This window comes from Lissotriton helveticus, chromosome 4_1 (genome assembly GCF_964261635.1).
Source record: "Lissotriton helveticus chromosome 4_1, aLisHel1.1, whole genome shotgun sequence".
Classification (NCBI taxonomy): Eukaryota; Metazoa; Chordata; class Amphibia; order Caudata; family Salamandridae; genus Lissotriton; species Lissotriton helveticus.
This window is the reverse complement of record NC_136063.1, coordinates 1,847,174,777-1,847,202,537: the sequence shown is the minus strand read 5'-3', so window position 1 is coordinate 1,847,202,537 and position 27,761 is coordinate 1,847,174,777. Positions and strand designations below refer to the sequence as shown.

At 44.7% G+C, this 27,761-nt stretch overlaps 1 protein-coding gene across 2 annotated transcripts in view; it reads left to right on the top strand.

Moving 5' to 3' along the window:
* The window catches only part of LOC144829389 (transmembrane protein 182-like), a 290,025-nt gene extending 264,242 nt beyond the window's left edge, over positions 1-25,783 (top strand). For both annotated transcript variants that reach the window (XM_078688501.1, XM_078688500.1), the window contains one exon: positions 24,326-25,783. In XM_078688501.1, coding sequence (XP_078544627.1) covers positions 24,326-24,555 — 230 coding nt within the window. In that variant the 3' untranslated portion in view covers positions 24,556-25,783. The remainder of the gene's footprint in view (positions 1-24,325) is intronic.
* The last annotated feature ends 1,978 nt before the right edge of the window (positions 25,784-27,761 follow it).

The window sequence follows — 27,761 nt, the reverse complement described above, 5'->3', positions numbered from 1 at the left end:
CCATCTGCCAATTAATCTTCCACGGTATGTGATAATAGACATTGCAAATGCATAACCTGTCAAAATAGACTTACACTGTCCCACACTTTATTTTCTTTCTTGATATATGTCTTGTGAAACCTAGTCAATAATGCTAATGTACTACAAAAGAAAAGCGCATTTCAGAAACATGTTTTACAATTTTTTACAATCACTTTCTATTTAAAATTTTATTTAAAATAATACACATTGTTGCAAAAAACACGTTTTAAATGTTAGTCCATTATCCCCAAAAAACACACATTTTTCAAAACATTGACAAACATATCTGTAGTCTCAACGAAAACAATGAATAGTAAACAAGGACACTCAACTGCTCTAAATCTTTGACGCTGAAAGATAAATGAAAAGAGAATAAGTGCAACAATTCAGTTTTAGCAAAGGATGTTGAAGCAAGCTATACATGAAAGGGAGGGGTAGCGAGGCAGAGCTGGGGGGAACACGGGAGAGGTAGCAAGCCTAAGATCTGCGAGAGGAGGCAGGTGACCAATGAGAGCAAGGGGGTCCATGCATAAATAAAAAAGATAGAGAGAGATAGAGACAAGAGAAGGAAGGAGATTGAGGCAGACATCAGAGGAAGAAAATGGAGCAATCGTGAGAGAATGTAAATTGGGCAGAGATGAAGAATGGGGGCAGACAACAGTAGTAAAAAAGGAGGATTAGTAAGTGTAATTCTGACATACTGGCAATGGATGGGATGATTGCCTGACAGACACATTGGAGGCGTAAAACTATTGGTCAACATCATGAATCACAACATGATGTCCCACCTAATATCAGTGAAGATAAACCGAAACAACGAAAAAATTGTTCAATCAAATCATACAAGCTGAGATCAACATAAGAACAACTCACCCACAAAGGAGATGACAAAACAGCAAATTCTCCTAAAACCCAAATACAATTCAAAAGGGACCGAAGCCATCCTGAACAGGGGAAACACAATTCCTACTTTAGCACACCTCCAATATACTGATTTGATATGAGTTGAATTTTTTTCCTAATGAAGATCACAATCTGGCACAATACACTCACCACATGGAGAACAGAAGCAATAGCTCTTTCAGCCCTGGATTTTAAGCAACAGTTTGAGGCATGAGGCATTGTACTGTTAAAACACACAAAGCCATGGTACCCAATTCCCCATATCCGTATAATCAGGGATAAAACAGCAAATGAAAAAGCCCCCACATACTCAGTCTTACTGTTGGGATCCTTCAACTACAACTACAGCTACAACCTTCAACTACAGCAAATGCGTCACTTGGAAACAAAAACAAATCCAATCCAATCCCAGCCCAGTTGTGCAGGTTTCCATCTACCTTAAATGCTTCATAAAGGGAATGACACTGACCTCAACAACTTAGAGTTTTTTTTTTTTTTTTTTTGCAGAGTTTTATATAGCGCGAACTAGACCCGAACCGAATCAGGTATCAGAGCGCTTTACATAGCACCAGTTACGTTACATGAGGACGGACACACGTTCATTTTAGGCACATTTTAGAGTTCCTAAGGGAATCAAATTGCACCTTGTCACCTGAATCATAGCAGGGGCAAGACCCCTGCTCCAAGAAGGAATACCACCTAGGAACTGGGAGACGTATGAAATAATCGCACTACAAGAAACATGGGCATCTTAACCTCTGCCACTGGAAGGTTACTTGCCACATAATGTAAAGTCAACAAAAATAGAACCCCCCAGGAGACCCAAATTCGGCTTTCCATTTTATGTCTCAATGGTCTTAAACATCAAGTCAGAAAAACTCCCATCACCAGACCATGAAATTGTTATGTTCAGCAAATGGATTAGGCATGTGACAAATCCAGTTTTGTTGCACAATGTACACGTGCACCCCAATCCAAAGGAAATACCAGCATTCTACACAATGCTAAGCTCCGAAGTAGTAGAAATTAGGTACTAAATGGGAAATCATTAACTAGGGACTCCACCTGTTTGTATGAAAGTATTAGGTTTGATAGGGGGGATTTAGACACATTGATACGGAAACCTGCCACTTCCTCAAAGGCCTGTAACTCCTTCTGAAGGGCTGTCAAAGTGGCACGGGCGAGGACAATGTCAACTAGACATTGTCCGCAAATAATGAGATCTTGAGCTCTACCGATCCAAACTTGATTCCATGTAGCTCTGATCTGCACAGCCAGTGGTTCTATGCTAAGGACGAAGAGCAGATGAGATAGTGGGCACCCCAGCCTCGCCCCCCTGCTCAGGGGAAATATATTGGATCTCGCCTGATTGGTCACCACCCTTGATGTGGGATGGACATAGTTCACCTTCATCATTCTAATGGCTGTTTTGCCAAATCCAAATCTCTGCAGTACCTTCACTGCATTAGCCCCTTTTTGCTGGCCGTCGTGCTGTATCTCCCTCTGATGATCACTATAGTCACGACCCCTCAGCTGCCATTTTGTGGTCAGGCACGCACGGTATTAGGCCTGAGTGTCTTCCTGCCTGACCTTGTTCCTCAGTATGCTTCTACCTGCTCGATCCCTGCTGCCCTGTTGAGGCTTACACTGTTCTGTTACAGCCTTACTCTTTTTGCCGGCCGCTGTGCTGCGTATGTCTGGCTCAACTCCTTGGGGTCGCGCGTCCGATCCCCCCTGCCCTCCACCACCTGCTGCTCAGAACACCTTCTCTCCGATGATCACTGTGTACAGCTCTCAGCACCAGGTGAGTCGATCTTTGTGGGTGAGGGGCACACTTCCCTTGCCTCAGCACAGCTTTTCCACTAGTCTTGGGGCCCTGCTAGTACCCCATCTTCCCGTCTCAATACATTGTGGGAGTGCAGACCTTCATCGCCATCTTGTAGTTGCCTCGTCCTCCGTGTGGGTTCCGATATCTTTGGTTTCCGGCAGCTCCAGAGTCCATTTCTTTCACTGCTGCTTTCTTCTCGCTTCTATCTCTCAGAGTTTCTGCTTTTTGACTGACTTTGGATGCTGGATCCAGCAGACACGGCCGCAGTGGAGGCAGAGCCGATGTGGATCATGTCCACTCGGCCATCTTGCCAGCATTATTACATGTTTTAATATTTATTATCAATTAAAACAATTAACATTAATGTAATTACTATACCACACCGTATTCTTCCAATCATAACAGCCAACAATTAAAATGTAATTAAAATGAAAAAGCATAACATGATCAACACGTCACATAATAACACAATTTTTAATACATGAATTAATAATTTTACATTTATTATTACGAAAATAACTGCCCATCCTATACCTCTATAAACTATACAACATGCACCTAAAATATAACTTAACAAATATAATTTCACAATTTACACAATTCTTACCTTAGAAAATCAATATTTTTGTCAACGATACTCCTGCATCACAATATATGTGGATCATAATATTATACATTTAATTTTTCTGCATCTCAATATGTTCTACTCTATATTTTCTCTGCATACCTGTTTTATATGTAAAAGAGCTTCATCATTGATTGATGAGTCTATGCAGTTGTGTGGATAGATGAATGGTTGAAGATGAGAATGAGTCGAGTCCAGTGTGAGTGCATAAATGGAGGAATGGTGTAAGTCGGAAAGCCTCTAACCACAGGTCGGAAGCTTACCGACTTACATCGGTGGTTTCAAATCTGACATACTGATTACGATGAAGGCTGTTGGATTTGAAACTGGCCTGTCAGAACGACTGGCTTCCAATGGGCTCAAGGAGCCCGTCGGCCAGTTGGAGGCGGCTCATAATCCCCTTTGTATGAAGAGTCTACATTGGCTCGCGGCGGCCAAACGCTGTGCCTTCAAGCTAGGATGTACCATCTTTAAAGCCTTAGCCGGGAATGGCCCAGACTTAATATCCTCGAGGCTCCAGCACTATATTCCTTCCCGCAATTTACGCTCCTCCAACTCAAATTTCCTGATCACCCCCTAGTTTAAACGTAAAAAACATGGAGGACTCAGATTTGCGGTCCGTGCCCCGCAATTTTGGAACTCGCTCCCTAAGGAAGTGAGGCTGGCAACCCCTTATGAGCATTTCAGGAAATTGCTAAAGACCTTTTTATTTTCTCAGTCATATCAGTAAGTCTACTGTGCAGTAAATGCCGCTTCTCCCATTGACCGCAGCGCCATGAAACCGCCTGGTGTACGTGCGCTTTATAAGCACTTTTAACATAACATAACATAACATTTATACGGCGTTTATGCCGTGGGAATTATGATTTCGGTTTCCAACAGGCTTTTCACTACAGGCTTTCCGACATGAAAAGCCTGTTGGAAAGCGACTATGGGGGCCCCTAGCAGGGCCCATTGCTATAGCGGCCTCCGGTTGGCCTCCTTTTAATCCCTGCACCATGTGGCAGATACCAATAGGTGCCTGCCACGGGGTGCAGGGATTAACAAAAACACCCATTTCTCAATGAGAGCTTATGCTATGGTCAGTTTACGGCTGCAGCAAAAGCTCCCATAGAGAAATGGGAGTGTGCGACCACGCCATGCGTGGTCACATCCTGATAATGTGGTTGGGACCGCCGACCGGAGGTCAGGCGGTCCTGATTCCGCAACGTCCGCCCGACATAGTAGTGAGGGCCTAGGGTCTTGCTGCTTTGCCTCACTGGAGAAATTGAAGTGTGAGTGTCTAGTGCTTTGAGCAGAGGGGCTCAAGCACAGACAGATATTTGAGTATGTGATTCACTTTAGGCAATTTTGGTCAGAATGTGTGCATGGTCATTTAATGGTTCATAATGTGGTTGACTAGTTTCTGACTTTTTTTTCCAGAAGCCTGTGAACTAAAAGCGCTGTGTGCTTTATATAGAGGGGCTTATATTCAATTGTTTCCTATGCGTTGCTCATATCTGCCCTTTTGGTTCAGGGCTTACAGTAGGTGCATAAATTGAACATTAGGATGCAATGAAGTTGCAGATTCGCTTAAACAGAATGTGAAGTATAAATAACTGATAAAAAAGACATTCTTCTGTGTGCCCAGGGCTGGACTGGCCATAGTGGGCACGGACGTTTCTCCGGTGGGCCGCCCGGGTGGGGGCCAGTTTTAGGACCCTGTGGGCCGTTTTGGTACTGGGCCACTTTTTCAGCATTGCTGAAATATCGGCATCTGTAACAAAATCGGCCAAAACTGGCCTTTGCAAACAGCTCGGCTGCGGGATGAGGGAGGGAGGAGGGGCGGCCCAGCACTTTGGCAGAGCCAGTTTTGGTTCCTAGTCCGGCCCTGTGTGTGCTTCATTTAAGGTACCTAAATAAAAAGTGCATGTTTCAAATTAACACTTTTCACCATGGTCCCATAGTGTACCGCGATGCCTGCAGTAAAAAGTGCTCCATAAGTGGGAAGGGAAGTAACCCTCAAACCTGAGAGGCAACATCACTATTGAGTTCGGAAAAGCATGTCTTTTCCTTCTGAGCAGCTTTCTTAGAATCTGAGAGTCAGTGTGTGTGGCGGTTGCGACTGCCACTTCACTACTGGAAAGGCGGGATTTTTCTTCTAGAGTCTTCTTACCATTCTCCAAAATCCCGTCACAGGTCGACTGGACCTTTTTACCTGTCATAGAGTGAATTAGGCAACCTATTTCCCTTTCAATTAATACTTGCATCAATTCCCATTTGCTTTCCCACAAGGACCACAGACTAAGAACCAAGTTTGAAGATTTATTACAGAAATGGAAACAGCTGAAGATACAAACACCTCAACACGAGGTTCAAAAGATAGACAGGCACTAATACAAACATAATCCTACGGAAAAGTCTTAGGCGGCTTATGAATAATACGAGAATCAGTTCCAGAACCATCAGGCTAACAAAAATCGCTGTAATCTGTGTTCTAGAATGCATTGGAAAGAAGAGTCAAGTTAATATATCCCTACCCTATCCTAAGTGACATCCCTACTCAACAATAGCCCATTCCTAGCCAAAGGTGTCAGCCGTGGTGACTTCCAAAGAAGCTCACTCACTTCCTCTCGAGACTGGTGTAATTGTCAAACCCTAGCTAAGCTCCTTGTCCATCCAACCGCTCTCTCTAGCTCCTCAGCCCATCTGCTCTGCCTCCACCTATGGGGTGCTGTCCCTAATACAAAAACCCCACAATACTGGTGACACGCCTACAGGTACGCCCCTCTCGAAGGTGTTGGTTTCCAAAATTTTCCATCATGGCACTCTTCCATCCTTTTCGGTTAAAACGTCCTTGGGTCCCAGACTCTCCGTCGCTTCAAGTTGTATCTTTAAATTCCTCAGCTACTCCTCCCTGTCTGAGTCTAGCATCCTAACGCTCATACACAATGGGCCTTTCTACTCTACTGTCTACATGGTGTTGCACCTGCAAGGAAATACATGAGAATCGGCTCACACATTCTTTAGCGTTGATTAAATTTAGCCAAAGGCCGCTTTTACAAAATAATTCTAACATTTAATGCGAAGAAAACATTTCCAGTCAGGCCTACTCGATTTCCATGGACTGGACCTTTGCACGTTTCATTTGGCCCCACATTCTACATGAATAATCTCTCCGTTCTTTAGGCCTCCAACTTTAAAGCAAATACATTTTCTACTTCGAGCAGTTAATCACTTATAAGAGAAGGCAAATGTAAATTTTAATGAAGCAGGCCCAAACATACAATGGTGTTCTATTTAAACAGCATCCCTACTAATTCAAACCCCTAGCATTTGTTCTGCAAGTAGTTCTAACATCAAATACTTCCGTTCCCAACCCTACATTGCATTTGAACATGATTAGTAACTCTTTACATATGCGGGTGCGGACTACTTGTACATATGATGCACCCCTACAATTTTTCATTTCTGCCTAGCGCTCTCTCAGTTCCCCCTTTGATGACCTGTGTCATCACCACCACACCATCCCTCAGGGTAAGAACCGGACTAAACAGAACTTGTGGCCACTTGCCCTTGCTTGAGCATCTACAACGCTCTCAAGCTACGATATTGACTGTCTTGCAGCCTTTCCATTCGCTGCTCTTGCACTCTCATTGATCTCGACAACCTAGTGGCCTTGTACCACTTGCACACTCTTACTAAACCCCACAATCCAATCACACATGCCACTACTATGATGAGGGGTTTCAGTACAAACCCAAGGAAACTTCGTCCTAGATTTGCAAACCAATTTCCAACCTTGCCAAATCCCTTGCCAACCGTCTCCAATGCATTCTCTTGGGTCAAATCTTCAATTTCATAATGGATCGCAGTAATGTTGCTTATATATTTCTCCAGATCTTTAGAGTTATCTGGAATATAAGTACAACATTCTTGGACCTTCAAACGTTTACAGACTCCTCCCTCTTTTGCTAGAATGACGTCTAGGGCAAGACGGTTCTGTAAAACCATTGTCCTTATCGACAACATCTCACCCTCGACCAACACTAATGACTTTGCTGTATTCATTGACAGTTCATCCACTACGGTGGCCAATCTCCGTATTTTGATGTCATTCAAAATGACTCCCAACATGGGTATCGCTGCTCCAAACACATCTCCAACAATTGCTCCAGCACTTTCCCCTCGCTTTACCCTCTTCTGCTGCCCTCCCTCCAAGAGAGCAAAGTCCTCAGTATGATAGATCTTGGGAAAAATAATCGCTAGGTAGCATGTCCCATACCATTTTTCCGGCAGTCTCACATACGCACTCCTTCCACAGACAAAATATACAGTAGGGATCACCTGTACCACGCTCTTCAAGAAATCTTTCGTGTAATACTCCAATGTAAAAGTGTGTTCATATGTGGTATGGCCCACATACACGTTTTCATAGTAGGTCTGTGGTCTATGGATGCACAATTTCCCTTTCTGTACCGCGTTTAATGCTATTGGACCATAACTCCCTCTTGACCTGTGCTGCTTCTGCTCTTCGGTCCAATCTACTTTGCCTTGCCCTGAATCTCGCAACTGTTTTTGCTTCGTGTACCTATCTTCCACTTGCTCAATGAACTTCTTCTCTGTCTCAGATAACAAGCATGTCAAATTGTGTCGGTGTGCATACGGGGTGTCTAATTCTTGTGTGGGGATGAAGAAATATCCAAGTCTGTCCTCTGACTTATAATAATCCCACTTGTTCAAGTGTTTATAAGCAGGAACTTCTGGTAACACAGCATCATAATTCGAAAAGAAATATTCAAAATGGTTTCGCCCATAAAATATGCTAAGCAGCAGACTACATGAGATTTCATATGTCAATGGAAGGTGATGGTATCTAATACCCTCATCTACTGAAGCTGGCAGTTGCATGCACACATAACAGTCTTTCGCATCCATTGCATCAATGTACTCATATAACAACTTTGCATACGCATTCTGTCCAAAATTTCCTTTAGACAGCTCTGTATGTAACCTACGACTTTCTGCAGCCAGCAAAGCCTTTTCTGCTCTTGCTCTGTCTTCCTTCTTGCTAGGGGTAGTAGGGGTCGGGATCCCCTCAACCTTCGCTACCTGCTCGTGTGGTGCAAAGTAGGAAACTAGAACTACTACAAATATAAGGAGTATCACTCCTCCTAAAAGGGTGCCTACTATGCACTTAGCTCTACGATTCGGGTCTCCAGCCGCCATGGTCTCAGCACAGAGTAGTTCGTTCTCGGAATTCCCCAAAGTCTCTTTCTTGGTTACTTGAGTCCCGAACCACCTGGAAGCAGAAATCCCACTCAGTTCTTCAATTGTATCAGCCTCAGACAGCCCTAACCCTTCTCCGTCCTCTGTGGAAATTCCCTAAATTTGCTCTTCTTCCACTCGGCTCTAGGTTAGTTTCAACCACTATTTACAAAGTCTTTTCAAAGTCTTTAATAATCTATGATCACATTTGCTCCGATTGCCTGTAACACATAGTCCAAAAGTTCCATGCGGAGCACAACTGAGTCATAAGATGGTATATCCGGACCAAATGTAGGAAAAATCAGTCTATCCAGGAGTAAATCACGTATCTTGCTTAGGTAAGGGGGATTAGGAATGGTAAGTGTCAGTACGCCTTCGATCTCTAGTCCAGGTACCAACAATATCACTTCCAGCTTAACATTTGGGATTGTACTGTTCACCGCCACTGACCTCACCCACCCTGATCTCAGTCCACTGGGCATTTGTCAGAGGGTAGGTCCACTCGGGAGTGGCGTATCTTCGACAAGGTATTCTCACCCTCCTTGACCTCCTTGGACCCCCTTGCTCTTGTTCTTCTTCTTCCGGGTCTGATTCTTCGGACACAGGGACAAGATCTCTTTCGGAAGCTAATCTCACATTCATTCGCCTCCGTCTCTCGGGTCAATGAGCCTCTGCACTTCTTGCCCTTCTGCTTCTCGTTTGTGCACCCTGTTCTTCCTCACTGTCAGCCTCTTCCGCGCTCAGATCACCTTCGTCGCCACTTTCCCTTTCCGAAGCAGACTCAGTGTCACTGTTGTTGTGGTCACCTTCAGCTCGATCAGGAGAATCCCCAACTTCCACCGGCACCCCCACAGCTTGACTCGCCTCCTCTTCTGGATCTTCCTCCTCGTCAGGATTTCTCCCTTCTAGAGGAGCCGTCCCTTCCAGGGGTGCTGATGCTCGTCGGGTATGAGAAGCATGAATCCAGTTTGGCAATCCTCCACACTTCACAGCAGTGTTTGTTACCAAAATAACTTGGAAAGGTCCTCTCCAACGCACATCCAGGCAGCTTTTTCGGACGTGCTTCCGCACCAGGACCCAGTCACCCGTGCACAAATCTTGACAAAGGTCGCTAGAAGCCGGAATTTAAGCAGCCTGCACCTGAAGAGAGACAGAACGGATGACATCAGAAAGTCCCCTGCAGTAATTAAGAATCAGATCATCTGTGATATTCAGCAAGGCAGTTGTAGGAATAGATGGCAGCCTCATAGCCCTCCCCATCAATACTTCGTGTGGTGCGAGCCCTGTCCTCCTGTCTGGTGTACTACGCATGCTCATCAGTACCAACGGCAATGCATCGGGCCACTTCAAGGATGTGGATGAGCATACTTTTGCCATTCGGGCCTTAAGAGTTCCATTTATTTGCTCCACTATGCCAGAAGCCTCTGGGCGGTAGCTACAATGCAGTCTCTGGTCAATGTTCAGTGCAGAGCAGAGCATTTTCACAACTTCGCTGTTGAAATGCTTCCCTCTGTCCGATTCCAAAGAGGTCGGAACCCCAAATTGTGGCACCAATTCCCTCAACAACAGTTTGGCTACTGTGAGTGTATCGCACCTACGAGTTGGGTATGCCTCAACCCATCTAGAAAACACACACACAATCACCAAGACATACCTGAGACGATTACACCTCGGCATCTCGATGAAATCCAATTGCATCCTATAGAAAGGTCCACCGGATCTTCCAATGTGACTCAAGGTAACTGGTGTTCTTTTCCCAATATTCATCTGTTGACATGTTACACACCTCTGACATACCGCTTCAGCAGCCTGTCTAAATTTCGGATTGTACCACGTTTGCCTGAACACACGCATCATCACATCTCTCCCCAGATGCACGCGACCATGTATCTGTCGTGCCATCGAACTCACCAGCTCATTCGGCAACACAGCTCTTCCATCAGCCGAAACCCACATGTCCAAGTCTCCCTTGACACAGCCTGCCAATTCCCACACCCTTTTCTCATAGTCTGACGCCCGGTCCTGCATGCTCTTCAACTCTTCACAGGTATCCGCCACCTCAAGCATCATGCTTAACTCGGTTCTTTCCCTGGGCCCTTCGATCGTTTGTTCGGTAAATGAATATCCCTGCTCAGCACAGTAGCGTGCAACTTCATCAGCATAACGATTCCCCATTGACACGAAATCAGTACCTTTGGTATGGGCTGTGCATTTTACCACGGCTATCTCTGCTGGACCTTGCAAAGCCTCCAACAATAGCCTGATAAATTCTCCATTCCTGATTGGGGAGCCCAATGATGTCATATAACCCCTTTGAGACCACAATTGACCGAAGTCATGGACCACCCCAAACCCATATTGACTGTCCGTGAATATGGTGATCCGAATCCCGTTGGCTGCCAAACAGGCACGCGTCAACACAATTATCTCAGCCACCTGCGCGGAGTGTACTCCTTCCAAGCAGGCCGCTTCTATTATTCCAGAAATAGTACAGACAGCAAACGCTGCTCTCAACTGACCAGTATTGTCTCTTACACATGAGCCATCCACAAAGTAAATTTCATCAGGGTCCACCAATGGCTCATCAACAATATCCGGTCTAGGTTTGGTGCATAGTTCAGTCACATCGAGACAATCATGGTCTTCCCAATCATCTTCTACATCATTTGGTAATGGCAACAAGGTAGCAGGATTCAAGACAGAGCACCTCCTGAGAGTCACATTCTCCGCAGCAAGTATAACCTGCTCGTAGCGTGTGAGCCTGTTATTAGTCAAGTGCTGAGTCTTGGTCCTGGTCATCAACAATTCCACATAGTGTGGTACGTGCACGGTCAGTGGGTATCCCATTACAATGCTTTCCCATCTTTCAATGCTGACACCCGTTGCAGCAACGGATTTGAGACATCCGGGCAACGCTGCGGCTACTGGATCTAAAGTAGCCGAGAAGTAGGCAACTGGTCTACGGACTCCTCCATGATCCTGCACTAGTACTGCCAATGCACACCCCTCTCTCTCACAGCAGAACAGTGCAAATTATTTGGTGTAATCGGGCATTCCCAGAGCCGGAGCGCGACACAAGTCCTCTCGCAGCTCGAGAAAAGCCATCATACAATCTGTGTCCCATGATACCGGATCACTTACGTCCTTGTGGGTCAGTTTCTGCAATGGTTTCGCCTTCAGGTAAAAGTTAGCAATCCACTGTCGGCAATAGCCAACCATGCCTAGGAGCATCCTAACCTCTCTTTGGGTCGAAGGCACCGTCATCCTCATGATCGTCTCAATCCTGTCAGGCGATACTTTTCTCTTTCCCTTCTCTATTCTGTGACCCAAATACTGCACTTCAGGCAAGCAGTACTGTAACTTGTTGGGGGATACCTTGTGTCCATTTTCTGCCAAATGGTTCAGCAAGGCAATGGTGTCAATCCTACAGGCATCTTCGGTGTCTGACGCAACAACGAGGTCGTCTATGTACTGCACCAGAACGGAGTTCTGCGGCAGTACCAGACTCTCAAGATTCCTTTTCAACAACTGATTAAAAATCGATGGACTCTCTGTATACCCTTGAGGGATACGACACCATGTTAGGACGCGGCTCTCTATTTTGAACGCGAAAAGAAATTGGCTCTCCTCGTGCAATGGGATTGAGAAGAAAGCCTGACACAAATCAATCACAGAAAACCACTCAGCTTGGAACGGTATCTGAAACAGTATCACTGATGGATTCGGTACCACTGGACAGCATGGAACGACTATGTTGTTCACCTTTCGCAAATCCTGCACTATCCTGAACTTCCCACTTGGCTTCTGCAAACCCATGATTGGAGAGTTACAGGGACTGCCCATAACCTCCTTCAGAATACCCTGTCTAATCATGTACTCAATCACGGGGTTTATACCTGCAAGTGTTTCCGGAGTCAACTTGTACTGGGGTGTTCTCGGGAATTCAGCATTCGGTCTTACTTGAATTCTGACGGGCTCTACTCCTTTGATCAGTCTGATCTCTTCCCCTGTAAAGTCCTACACCTGCAGTGAGACAGAGTCCCTCAAATCCCAAGGGAGTTCCTTCACAGTTAAAGCAGGGTACAATTCAATGCACACATGTGTATTTGCAACCTTAAAGTCAGCATCGTCATCGTTTGTCTGTAATTCTACGCCCTTGGGGGTACAATAGATGGTGCAATTGAGTTTACACAAAAGGTCTCTTCCTAACAGGCACACAGGACTGGAATCACACACCACAAACTGATGTCTGTCTCTGAAACTCCCGATCTTCACTGGGACTGGCTCAGTCAGGGGGTTTGTCATTCTTCTATTTGCGACTCCTACAACTTGTATGGTCTGTCCTGAAAGGGGCATGTTGGGGACTACCGCAGATCGCACAGTAGAGCGAGAAGCACCAGTATCGACCAAAAACGTGGTAGGATGTCCATCCACATCTGCCTCGACAAATGGTCCTCTCTGATCTACCTCCAGCACTGCTCCAAGAGTACAGCCCTCCTCCCCATCCATGTATCGCCCTGTCACTGGGTCAAAGTAGTAGCACTCGTCCCCTTCGACTATGAAAGGCATCTGCTTGTAAACTTTGTTCCCTGCTGAAATCTTCGGCGGCTGGGGAACCGGAGCCCTAGGGGCTGACGTCCCCCCTTTTGTCGTCTGGAATTTTGCTACTGTTACCTTCCGTACCGGAGGGGCTTGGACTTCCTCCTCCTCTTCCTCCTGTACCTGATTGTCAGGGTTATGGGGACACTCGCGTCTCCAATGCCCGACCTCATGACATTGATGGCACTTGGTCGTCTTTTTCAGGGTCGCTATATCTAACCTTGGTCTCGGACCTTCCTCGTTGTCCCTTTTCTGTCCCCCTGTTTTCCTCCCCAGTGTGCCACTTCCTGACTGACCCTGTCCTCCCGCTTGCATCTGTACTAACATCAGTTTATCCTTAAGCTTCCTTGTCTTCGAGTCTATCTCATCACTGCAATACCTCGCGTACCTCAAGATCTCATCCAGCGGCTTGTTCTGCCAACAAATTAAATGCTGCTGTATCATGAGACAGATATCAGGCCTCAGTCCCAGAACAAACTTGGATACAAACTGTCCCATGTCTTTTGGATCCATCACATCCAATCCACTATACTGTTTGAAAATCTGCAATAGCCTCTCATAATATTCATGTACTGTCTCCTTTGGTTCCTGCCTAGTCCGATCTATCTTTACCCAGTACCTTAGTCTTTAACCAGGTGATCGCCTGTTCATAATTTGCCATCACCCTGGGTGACGGCCCATTTGTGGCAGCATCTCTCTCTGGCTCTGCCGTGGGCCATTCAACGCTGACCTTACATGCTATCCACAAATCACCTGGAACCACAATGTCAAACAGCGTGTTCAAATCAATCCACAACACCTTTGAGATTTTAACAAACCTCTCTACCTGTTTGTACCATTCCACTGGACTCTCACGCAACTTTGGAAATGTGTTCGTAAAGGCAGCCAGATCTCCCCTACTCCAGGGTACATGTACATATCCTCCATGAGCCACCTCCCGCAAGGGGTACGCCTCTGTATGCATCAACCCTCCTCCCGGGGATGTCTCAGTAACACTCCGTCTAACACTCTTTTTGTTTGACCACCTTTCCTCCCATTTCTCCAACTGGGACCATGTTCGGATTCCCACAATCAGTTCTCTGATGTGGGTTTTTAATCCGATCACCCTCTTTTCTTCTAGATCTTGGTCCGAGTACTGCAACCTATGGCCACCCTGCAGTGCTTTTGTCTTTGTCAAATCCACGGTATACTTTTTCGCTAATTCAGAGAGTTTCTCATGGGCTGTCCTAGCTCTCCGTGTAACATCCTTCGCCACAAACAACAGTTCGTCTGGTTCGTAGAGTTCGATCCTTTCTAGTGGCAATGTACCTTCCACTATTTCCTCCACTTCTGATTTTAGTCTCAGCACATCTACCCTTCCTGCCTTTATTGCAGCCTTCAACGTACCTTGACTAGAAGTTCCGTTAGAGTCCCTCCCGCCACCATCCTGACTTTCTCGTCTGTTTTCTTCAGGTGTGTTAGGGGGAACCCTTCCGTTTTCCCAACCTCCTCGGTCCCACTCCTGTCTACTGTCCCTAGAGGTGTGGTGGGACGCCCCCCAATTCCCCACCCCTCTGTGTTCCCAGTCCTGCCTGCTTTCGCTAGGCACGCAGTGAGACACCATCCTACTCTCCTGATTTCCAGATCCAGAATCATTCATCGATCTGTTGCTCTGAGTGTCCACAATTGTGTCCCAATCTCTCAAATCTGGCCTTAATTCTCTCATCGACCTCGGCCCTGGTCCCCTCAGGTCCATTGGTCCCCTCCAACCCCCCTGCTCTTCAGAGGAGTCTGCCGATGCTGCCAAGGGAGTGCTTCTTTCTACAGGCCTTGGCAACTGCCTCCACCCTTCCACCACATTACTCTTGTCTTCGCTGGCACATCTCTCACTTCCCATTCGTGGCGGACTCTCGCCTTGTTTCAGTTCTGGATTGTACACTGATACTATGGGACCTATGGTAACAGGTACCATAAGAGCATCTGGCAGTTTCTGAGAGTTGACGCCCTCTTCTACCCGAACTTTTTGTACTGTAAATCTTCCCACTACTCTCGTCACTGGGGAAGGTGGAGGTGCCTTTTCTCCCTCCGCTGGGCCAAACTTGTCCCCTGAGGTGCTCATACCACTCACCATTTGGACCCCCCCATCCCCGACAGAGTCTTCCCGGTTCTTTGCTGATGTTGGCGTTCCCTCCAACTCAGGATTGTATGGAGGGGGTCTCTCTGACAACAGTCTCTCTATCAGGCTGTTGTCTGTCTCACTGTCCTCATCCTCCGTGCTTTTCCTCTGCGCATCCCCTGTATTTTCCAGCAACGGGTACAACCTATCCCCTTCAATGGTCTGTACCCTCCACCTCTTGGCCATGGCATCCCATCTCGCATCTTGAACTGCCCTAACTGATCGTTTCACTCTTTTCTGTCTCCTATCTCTGTTCTTTTCATGGGCCGCCCTGATCCATGCATTTAACGCTTCAAACTGTGTTGGTCTGGGCAGAGGTCGCAACGCAGCCATAATCGCTTTCAACTGATACAACACTTCTAGTCTAAACGTTCCATATTTAGGAAATGTCAATTCTTCGTTTCCGTCAGTCATCTTACACCAATTCTCAAGCCACAATATGGTATGCAACCCAACATTCGTAGCCATATAATGGGCTGGGGTATCCTCGGGTGGAGCCTCTTCCCCGCCCCGAGGTTCTAACTTCTTTTCACCTTTGAAACAATTTCGCAACACTTTAAAACATTTCATGATGAAAACCACAACGTGTCCTTGTTCTACGGCGCTTGTTTACTTCCTGACGACAATCCACCAATCTCAGCGCGGCTTCTCACTAACCGCCCTATCCCAGCGCGGCTCCTTCTGACGTCACTCGCCTCCGTTTCGCAGCAGTTCCCCTCCTCTCTCCGCTCGTCTCCCGGTCACGCATGCGTCCCATTCACACTCTAGAAATGATCACTTCCGATCAAGCAACCACTTCCTTGACTGTACGTCCACAGTCTGACTGTGATTGTCACCTGAGCTGGCAACTGCCTGTCCGCTAACGGCTAGACAAGTCGCCTCAACTGATAGGTTACAAACTCGTGGCAACTTCCGACCAGCGTCCGTTACCCACGCACTCACACACACATTCCCCCTATCTCGGTCTTGTGGGCGGTCAATGGTACCTCTTGACCCCCTTAACAATGGTCGACAATTACTATGGGTGTTCGATACACCCAAACCACTTAAACTCTCCTCTGAGCTTAAGATTTTCTCCGGTTGCGCGCGCTCACAACCTAACTTCCTTTCACACTACAGGCATTCAACTCCGCAAGACAACACAACACAACAACACGACATAACCGCAGTCTAACAACGCATGACCCTTTTCATACTCACTCTCTTCCGACCTGCTGCTTTCGGCCGCACCGTCACTCTCCGTCAGTTTCCATGGATCGCCATCCCCCGTCCTTGATTCTCTGGACACTCTTCATTTGTTCTCTATGGGCCTCGGGGAAATCTCAACCTCTTCTAGATTACCCTCACTCCAGAAGATAAACCATCCTACTCTGCTACCAACTGGAAAGGCGGGATTTTTCTTCTAGAGTCTTCTTACCATTCTCCAAAATCCCGTCACAGGTCGACTGGACCTTTTTACCTGTCATAGAGTGAATTAGGCAACCTATTTCCCTTTCAATTAATACTTGCATCAATTCCCATTTGCTTTCCCACAAGGACCACAGACTAAGAACCAAGTTTGAAGATTTATTACAGAAATGGAAACAGCTGAAGATACAAACACCTCAACACGAGGTTCAAAAGATAGACAGGCACTAATACAAACATAATCCTACGGAAAAGTCTTAGGCGGCTTATGAATAATACGAGAATCAGTTCCAGAACCATCAGGCTAAAAAAAATCGCTGTAATCTGTGTTCTAGAATGCATTGGAAAGAAGAGTCAAGTTAATCTATCCCTACCCTATCCTAAGTGACATCCCTACTCAACAATAGCCCATTCCTAGCCAACGGTGTCAGCCGTGGTGACTTCCAAAGAAGCTCACTCATTTCCTCTCGAGACTGGTGTAATTGTCAAACCCTAGCTAAGCTCCTTATCCATCCAACCGCTCTCTCTAGCTCCTCAGCCCATCTGCTCTGCCTCCACCCTCGGGTGCTGTCCCTAATACAAAAACCCCACAATACTGGTGACACGCCTACAGGTACGCCCCTCTCGAAGGTGTTGGTTTCCAAAATTTTCCATCATGGCACTCTTCCATCCTTTTCGGTTAAAACGTCCTTGGGTCCCAGACTCTCCGTCGCTTCAAGTTGTATCTTTAAATTCCTCAGCTACTCCTCCATGTCTGAGTCTAGCATCCTAACGCTCATACACAATGGGCCCTTCTACTCTACTGTCTACATGGTGTTGCACCTGCAAGGAAATACATGAGAATCGGCTCACACATTCTTTAGCGTTGATTAAATTTAGCCAAAGGCCGCTTTTACAAAATAATTCTAACATTTAATGCGAAGAAAACATTTCCAGTCAGGCCTACTCGATTTCCATGGACTGGACCTTTGCACGTTTCATAGCCCCCACATTCTACATGAATAATCTCTCCGTTCTTTAGGCCTCCAACTTTAAAGCAAATACATTTTCTACTTCGAGCAGTTAATCACTTATAAGAGAATGCAAATGTAAATTTTAATGAAGCAGACCCAAACATACAATGGTGTTCTATTTAAACAGCATCCCTACTAATTCAAACCCTTAACATTTGTCCTGCAAGTAGTTCTAACATCAAATACTTCTGTTCCCAACCCTGCATTTGAACATGATTAGTAACCCTTTACATATGCGGGTTCGGACTACTTGTACATATGATGCACCCCTACAATTTTTCATTTCTGCCTAGCGCTCTCTCACTACCACCCAAAGTATAACAGGAAATCAGAGTAATGGCTTGTGGTAGTGCTGTGCTACCCTAGCACTCTCCAGCACTCAAGTTTGGACATCTTCCCAGGGGCAGAGGTCAGACTCATTTATGGGGTACGGGTCCCAGGTAATTCTGCATAACACGTTTTTGTAAAAATTAGCACTATGATAGAACAGAAATAAAGATGACCATTCGGTCATTGTTAACTGGAAAATGAATCCATGTGGTGTGTGCATGCCACAAAGATTTCAGTGCATGTATACTGCAAGCAATGGATTCCAATTGGATTAACTTGTTACTGTCTACAGAGGCTGTTACCACGATTTCCATCCTCAGGGATATTTGCTGTTCATATCACTAACATCTAACTTTGCTTGAGATGAGCGTAATGTCTTGTATTACTATTATTTTATTCTTTTGAATTGTTTTGGTCGTCCCTTGCTTGGGTATCTATTGGCTCCCATAATATGTTTTTACAGCGTTTTACACTTTATTGTGAACTGAAACATTGATGCAAAGTTTCTTCCCCTTAGCTCCTTCTTCACACACACACACACACACCCACACACACACACACACACACACGCACTTTGATTATAAGTTAATGGTGGAAATGAGGCCTTGCAGCCAAGACTTCTTAGTGATGGTTAAATCTTCTCTGGCACTCGAGATTTCTTAGCATACTTCTCAACAAGCATTCAAGATTAATGGGATATGATGTAACTCTGAATATGTTTTAAGATTTACTAAATAAAAGGGCAAAAATAAAAATACTAAACAATGGCAATACTTAACTTATAATGTGCATTATGGATACAATAGTGTAGACTCCGGTCAAATGCTTGCAGTGGCATATTGCAGTAATTCTCAACATATTGTATGTCATGCTCAACTGTAGAATGATGTTTGCACAGGCATAAATGTGGTCCGTTTTTAGGGCTCGGGCGGAGCTCCGAGATCCTAATGTAAAAGAAAAAAAAAAAAAAAGTTTCTTTAGGGCTCGGGAAAGACACATTCCTTAGTGCGCGTGTTTTTTTTGTATTATCTGAATGGTGATTGGTCCTCGCGGTGATGTATTTTTAGTAGTCGTGATGCTATTGGGCAGATGTAATTGTCGGGCGCCATTTTGGGCATTTTCTCAGCGGTTACGTGCTCGGCAGTGCATTAATCTTAATTAGGAGCTGTCAGGGTGGCCGTGTAATGCATTCCAGATGGTGTGCGCGCATTAAAAGTGCACACCGTGACGTATCCACAAGCTCAATGCAGCAAAATGCACAGCTGGCGGGTGTTACCAGGCGTGCTGCAGCCTTAGTGCGCGGCTTCTCGGCACCCGCATTTAATCAAACTTTGACGTAGCTAGCAAACCGGGGAAAGAATTTGGAACAGCAGACGCGTTCGTAGCACCAGGGGATACGGGTTGTTAGAAAAACATGTACATGCGGTCCCCTTCGCAAAAATAAACCTAAAAACGACAAAGATGCCGGGGAGGGTGATGGGGTGATGCGGTTATCCAAATCGTAGGACAACACCCCCTCCTGCGCCCACCAGAGCCAAGGGTGCACTGGGGTCGGGGCCCAACCTAAACACACTCCCGCGGAGAAAGTAGCAATTCAGCTCACAAAGTAGGTAGTCTTGTTTGCGGCTCAGTTGGCGCGAATTAGGTACAAATAGAAAAAGTGTTCGGGACACTTAAAATCAGCGTGACGCGCCCGGAGCGCAAAGGCATGTGACACGAGACAGCGGTGCCATATTAAGGAAAATAGGGTACTGCTGATTAGAGTCCACGACGATATCATTCATAAGCCCAAGCAAAGCCAACTCACCCTGCTTGCCAAAGTCTTTAAACTAAAACAATTAAACGTAGCAACATGCTACCTGCAGAAATACGGTGGAAGTGTGATATAAAGCCCTGTAATACAATAACGAAAAAGTCATCATAAAAAAAACTTTGCAAGGGCTTCACGGAGTCTTAGATTTGTGGGGTGTTTTTGGCTAGCCCTCCTCGCCATCCACGAAGCGGAGTCAGGCGCCCCCTTGCGCATCCATGTGCGTACTGCAGGCCTCACGGGCGCAGATACTCGCAGTGCACACTATAGAGAGAAGACACCTGCTAGAGGTGACAACGCACCGAAAAAAACACTGTCAGCAATTAGTCGTCACCTGAACAAACTACTAAGCGCAAGAGACATAGAATATGCATGACACTTGTTCGCGGGTTCTTTGAAACAACAGGATGGTGGAAGGGTCGTCTTTGCAGGAACAATGCGTTTTGCTTCAAAGACTTAGTATCACAATTGTTTTAGTTTAAAGAGTGAGTGGGCTAAGCACGTCGTCTTTTAGTAGCTCCAGTGGTTTACTTATTTAAATGAACCCATGTCCAGGTTACGTTACTCGCAGACTCCACCAGCACACTGGAATTTTAACTATTACTAAATGCGGCTCAAAAACTTCAGCCACCAAGTGCCTACGGTATCACAACCACATGAAGCGCTATATCGTCGGTGCGCCTCAAGAGGGTCAAATTATAAGACCACCCATCAAGTGTCGCATTCTGCTTTTGCTATATGACTCGTTGCTCTGCCACAATTATGGCCCGCACGCTATATCACAACCAAGTGAAAACGTCGGCATGGCCACAGACTGCCCAGGTGTCGTACGGCCATGTACATCACAGGCGTTACCTGCACCACTTGTTAACTGGCGCCTCGAGGACTTCTCGCAGCGGCTTGAAGCTCTAGGTCTCACCTCACACCGTAGACAATGCTGTGCATTTGAGTCCGCGGGTGGTGCGGGTTTTTCACACCAGAGAACCGCACAGCGCACAATTCACCACCACTTACAACTTTATGCTCACTATTCAACGCAGGGCATCGTGTGTGCCAATCGGGGTCTAATCCAGGCGCCTTGTGCTGTGCCTCGAGGCTAACAAAGGCACAGTGTTGTGACGACAATCGTGCGGGGTTTAGGGAGGGGGGACGTTAGGACAATGCAGCAATGAAAACATCCATCAACACACGGTGCAGAAAGGTAACACGCGGTGGCATTAAAAAACAACACGCATTTTGCTTCATATCTGTTTTTTCAGATTACCCGTATCTCGCAGATTTGAGCTGTGGTAAACAGGACATCATATGGAAGGTAGAATAAATTCTGATGCAGGGTTATAAGGTGATATTACTTCTCTTTCCAACTGTAGCCAGAAACTATCTGTGTAGTTTCTGTTGTTATCTTTTGCTTTAGTGATGTAAGCCAAGTACAAGTCAGTGCAATCACCAAGCAAGCCTAGTCAATCCAAGCAGAACTGTGTGAATGCTATTTCTTCTGTTTATCTTGAATGCTCGTGGGGCAGACTCTAGGCAGTTACCCACGTGGCCACACAGTCATTGCTGGCACACACTTAGGAGCCTCTGCACTGTTACCTTCAAGAAATCTAATTCGCTCAAAAAATGCCTAAGCTATATTGCCCTTTCTTCACTCTGCAGAAAAGCAGCTAACTTCCTAAATAGTACCTTCCAATATTTAAATATGCAGTCATGGGGAACCGATACTTTGCTACCCAGACACATAACTTACTACAAGCCTCCTCTAGGCAAGTAACTTTGTACAACTATCCACAGCCTGGACCCTAAAATCTATTGCACTACTATTCCCTAAGGATAAGTACACCGCAAGGTCACAACAGGAAGTAAAGCAAAATAGAGGGCACCTGAATGTTCTAACATAAGCATTGTGGGGCATCAATGTTCCATTTGTTGGCAGGCTGCAGACCACCGCAGCCTACGTCAGAGAGTTTCTGAGGCAATTTGGGAGAGATTAGGCACTGTATGGAACAAGTTCTCAGGTGAGTAGAGTAGTGAGGTGAGTAGTGAGTAGTGAGTGCAGAGTAGTGAGTAGTGAGTAGAGTAGTGAGTAGAGTAGTGAGGTGAGTAGAGTAGTGAGTAAAGTAGTGAGTGCAGAGTAGTGAGTAGTGAGTAGAGTAGTGAGTAGTGAGTAGAGTAGTGAGTAGAAAGTAGTGAGTAGAGTAGTGAGTAGTGAGTAGAGTAGTGAGTTGAGAGTAGTGAGTAGAGTAGTGAGTAGTGAGCAGAGTAGTGAGTAGTGAGTGCAGAGTAGTGAGTAGTGAGTAGAGTAGTGAGTAGAGTAGTGAGTAGAGTAGTGAGTAGTGAGTAGAGTAGTGAGTAGTGAGTAGTGAGTAGTGAGTAGAGTAGTGAGTAGAGTAGTGAGTAGTGAGTAGAGTAGTGAGTAGTGAGTAGTGAGTAGTGAGCAGAGTAGTGAGTAGTGAGCAGAGTAGTGAGTAGAGTAGTGAGTAGTGAGTATAGTAGTGAGTAGTGAGTAGAGTAGTGAGTAGTGAGTAGAGTAGTGAGTAGTGAATAGAGTAGTGAGTAGTGAATAGAGTAGTGAGTAGTAAGTGCAGAGTAGAGTAGTGAGTAGTGAGTAGAGTAGTGAGTAGAGTAGTGAGGTGAGTAGAGTAGAGTAGTGAGTAAAGTAGTGAGTGCAGAGTAGTGAGTAGAGAAGTGAGTAGTGAGTAGAGTAGTGAGTAGTGAGTAGAGTAGTGAGTAGTGAGTAGAGTAGTGAGTAGAAAGTAGTGAGTAGAGTAGTGAGTAGTGAGTAGAGTAGTGAGTGGAAAATAGTGAGTAGTGAGTAGAGTAGTGAGTAGTGAGTGCAGAGTAGTGAGTAGAGTAGTGAGTAGAGTAGTGAGTAGAGTAGTGAGTAGTGAGTAGAGTAGTGAGTAGAGTAGTGAGTAGTGAGTAGAGTAGTGAGTAGTGAGTGCAGAGTAGTGAGTAGAGTAGTGAGTAGAGTAGTGAGTAGTGAGTGCAGAGTAGTGACTAGAGTAGTGAGTAGAGTAGTGAGTAGTGAGTAGAGTAGTGAGTAGTGAGTAGAGTAGTGAGTAGTGAGTAGAGTAGTGAGTAGAGTAGGGAGTAGTGAGTAGAGTAGTGAGTAGTGAGTAGTGAGTAGAGTAGTGAATAGTGAGTGCAGAGTAGTGAGTAGTGAGTAGAGTAGTGAGTAGTGAGTGCACAGTAGTGAGTAGAGTAGTGAGTAGAGTAGTGAGTAGAGTAGTGTGTAGTGAGTGCAGAGTAGTGAGTAGAGTAGTGAGTAGAGTAGAGTAGTGAGTAGGACATCACAGGCAGCAGCTGTGCAAGCTTCTTACACTCACAAGGAGACCACAGGCAGCTGAGGTGAAATCTTCTCCCACTCACAAGAACGACATCACAGGCAGCAGCAGTGCAACTTTCTTACACTCACAAGGAGACCACAGGCAGCAGAGGTGCAAGCTTCTCACACTCACAAGAAGGACATCACAGGCAGTAACGGTGCAATATTCTCACACTCACAAGGAGATCACTGGCAGTACACACCACATGAACACACTCCATAACACATAGCAACAATACATTTGCATTTACAATGCCATTAGCTCAAACTCAAATAAATCCGAGCCCGATTGCATTTCTAATGCTTGTTATGTATTGTGGTGATTACTGGCCCAAGGGTGCTCGGCCCTGGTTTAATGCTTGATCTGGCATAATACTGATAATTCTTGTTATTTATACATCGTACTATTGCTGTCTGAAGCCTCGCCCTTTAAGATTGGTGTTACCTATCTGCATCCATCCATCAATCTAGTCACTCATCGTGTATCCATTTATGCACTCACCTCTCATCCATCCATCCATTCATATTCTAAATGAACCACTAATCCTTGCACTCACCCATTCCTCAATCTATTCATTAAATGCTCACCCATTAATGATCTAAGCACTCATTCTAGTTAAACATAAGTTCATCTATCAATGCATCCACTCATCCCTCTAATTACTGACCCATTTTCACATTCACCTACTTTGCCACCCACACAACCAAACACAAAATTGCTAGTCAGTTAAGAAACACTTCTTATAAAATAGTAACACTTTTAGACTTGCCCAAAGCTTGTTATTTTTGATTAAACTGTGACTTCCTAAACACAACAAGATGATCGAAAGAGTGCAGAAACTTTTCAAACACTCACCCCCAGTCCAGAGATCTGGGTTTAACCCACCGTTCTTTTGCTCACCAAGTCACCCCAGTTTGGACCCAGCCATATGCAAATCAGTCTTGACCCAGCTCCATCAAGTTTGTCTTACTTTTTGAAAGATCATTATTTTGTATTTGTAGCCATGTATATCTCATTTCCTAATGCCAACACTAATTCCAAAGTGGTGTCTTTGTTTACAGGGGGACTGTTTACAGCCCTGGTCATCCTGTTTGTGATATGGAAGGAGGTTGCGGCTGATCTGCAGAAGTACATCCTCCTGGAACGGAATGAGCGCTGCGTGGATGATGCCCACCTTACTGTGTACTATGGCTGGTCCTTCATGTTTGCTGCTGCAGGGATTCCACTTGTCTTACTATCTGGACTTCTCTTCTTCTTCATTGGGAAGAGTATCTTGAATTCAAAGAAGTGATGTGCAGACAATCTAATATACTTTCGGTGAGAGCAACCAACATTCTGGAAATGAGGGTCCAGAGCAACATTCAGCAAATGGATATTTTCATAGTCATATGTTCAGCAGACATCTTATTGATTGGTGGCATGTGTGATAATGGAGTTACAAACTCTATAGAACCGTGAAAAAATCTACTTGGACAATGTCAGATGATCAGAAGCTTCTACAGAGTTTATCACATCTGCTATTTCTATCATGAGAAATGTGTGTGGACACAATAGTTTGCATCTCACAGTATAGAGTCCAAAGTCTGCTACAAACAAATGTTGAACTTGGGTGTTAGAAATGTGCAGTGCCTTTTCCACAGTCATGGGTCATGATTTTATGACTATTTAAAACAAGTGGGTAGCTTGGACTACTGCACCTGAATAGGCATGTTGACAGTCAGTTTTCAGAATTGGTATCACCATGTGTCAATCAACCACTGCCCGATTTAAAAAAGGTATGGAAAAAAGTTAGGAGTTCGTTCTGTTGGAATACTTCTTACATTTGGACAAAATGTCCGACTTATATGGTATTGCTAAACACTTTGAGGAACTAGCATAGGAGACTACAAGAATCATAGTGTCCTAGGAGTAATTCCATTCATAAAATAGATGCATGCATAATGTACGAAAGTTGAATAATTCTGCACATATAAATGTGGCACAAATGTGCATTCGTATGCGTAATATTTTTGTGAATTTCCATAGGGTAAACACTACGGTCTCTTGACAAACATACATTTGTTTTCATTTCAAGGTTTGGAAATTATAGCTATGTGGGTTTTCAGCTACTTCCCTAGAGTGCCCACAAACCCGCTCCTTAATTCTGAATTTTGCGAATAGTGAAATTCCATCATAGCAGTGGAATTATAGGATTTGCAAATGTCATTTGTAAGGGTGAAACACTAAAAACGGGCTTAAAGCAGAACGTGGCATTTTCCCTCACAAAGAAATCCTCTTTTACATCCTAGTTTTAGGGTTGGCAGCAATGCCTTAAAGAACTAGGCCCTAAAATATTTGCTGCTACATCTCATGGGTGCTTCACCAAGCAAGCCTCTTTCCAGCACAGACAGGATTGTAAAACTGCTTCTCATACTCAGTTCAGATCCGCAAGATTTGCAATTTTATTTGTGTGTGCAATTTTTGTTTGGGTGAAGTCACTAAGTAATTATAGATCACTTAATAAACAATTTGAAACGTGATGCTTTTTAGCAGTAATCTACTTGCAATACTCACTGTCCATTAATGACCTATGGTTATCATAAATATAATAACACTTGTTTTCCAGAGGAAGGAACAACATTTTAACTCACTCCTGCTAATTTAAAAAACCCCAAATGAAGCTGAAACATTTGAAGCAACAATATCATCTAAGGGCTGTTTCCCCAAACCTTTTGTGAAAGTCATTCAAATATGCAGGTGCTCAAAATGCATCTATGGCTGCAAATCACAGATTCTGATTAAAGGAATTAGGACCTGCAGGTTTTTATTACTGAAGTTTGCGCTGCCTTCTGTAGAAAATCCGCCAGTCAAATTTCCAGCATTCTTTAAGTATGAAGTTCAGGTAGGAACTGGTGACCCCCAAAGGAAGTGTTAAACCTGTCAGTGGCTGCAACCATGTTCAGTGCATTTCCCACACTCATTTCACTTTTTTTTTTTTTTTCAAAAAGTACACACTCATTTCACTTCTAAACGTCTGCCTATTTCAGTAGGAAATATGTCTTTCAAGTGGCGGAAAAAATCATGCAAATTACGTTAACACTATTCCTAAACTAGTGTCATTCTACTTTTTATGCGAAAAGTCCATATAATACTTGGTTGGCTTTGGCAGTTTCTTATCCTTTGGCACCGAAATCTTTTCTTAGCGATGGGGCTTTTTACAAAGGCCTTTTATTCAATTGCGCGGCAGGATTTTTACACCATGAACGTGATACACAATAACACCTAAAGGTTTTGCTTTTTAACTGGATGCAATTTTTTTGTTTCGATTATTGTGTTTAAAAAGAGTGGTTCTAATGGTAGAAGATTCATAGAAACAAACGTGGTTATTTATCCAGAAATCCATCTTCTGGATTAATATCTTTTTTCTTTCTCTCACATCACTCAGGATACCATCATGAGTGAAAGAGAGGCACTCTTGCGATGACTTTAATTTCAGGCATAATGTTAGCCTCCGTGTCTTTAATGAAATCCAGATTCTCTAGTCATGTTAATAGGAGAATCGCAATCCTTCATTGAGTCCAATTGGATGGCTATGTTGTTACAAGTAATGGCAATCTGGGTGGGATTTTTATGAGACAACCCAATATAAAATCTGACAGATTTCCTATAGAAAAGTAATATGCCAGACCAGGGCGGTAAAAAACACAATAAGACATGATGAAAACCACAAGAAAGCTTAGGTGACCTATAATTTAGAATAGAGTACTACAAGACAATAGTATACAAATGCTATATGGGTTTCCTTTGAGATGTTTTTCTTTGTAGAGCAGAATTATTTCCTATACAGGTGAACGCTGTTAAAGTCACTTATTCCCAGGTCCAGTGGAATAATGTGACATCTCCTTCAATGTCCAGAAAACAGGAGCAACTAGTTAAATATACATTTGGGTATTGATTGACCTAGCTGAGATTAAAGTCATCTGCACTAGTACACAATTCTCAACTAGACCAAAAGCATAGACACTCCATTCCCCTTGTAATGTATGCGTGGAGGTTTGTATGTATTAAAATATAGTTTATGTTTTAAAAACTGACAGATTCGTTTTTTGTCAGCTTGTAATATATTTATAACAAGAGCATCATTTCGATTGTGATCTTTTTGACTTTTAAGAGAACTCTGAGTATGGATTTACTAAATATATATGCCTTCTCAGGCACTCATCCCAAGCAGGGCGAATCATATTTTCGCACACATTTTTCCAGGTGAAGGAGCACCTGACCAGATTTTCTGATTGAAATAACCAGCTGACAAATTCGCTTCAGGCTTTGATTGAAACAGCACCCAGGATTCGTCCCTAGGCCCTGCCCTGTCCACTCTCCTTTCCATCTTATCTCTCCTGGTATACTCCCCTTTACCACCCTAGGACAGGTGGAAAATGGTAGCATTAAACCACACGGACCTGGGAATTCCATGCAGCGTTACCCTTGGTAAATCCGACTCCATACAGTTCTTCCCAA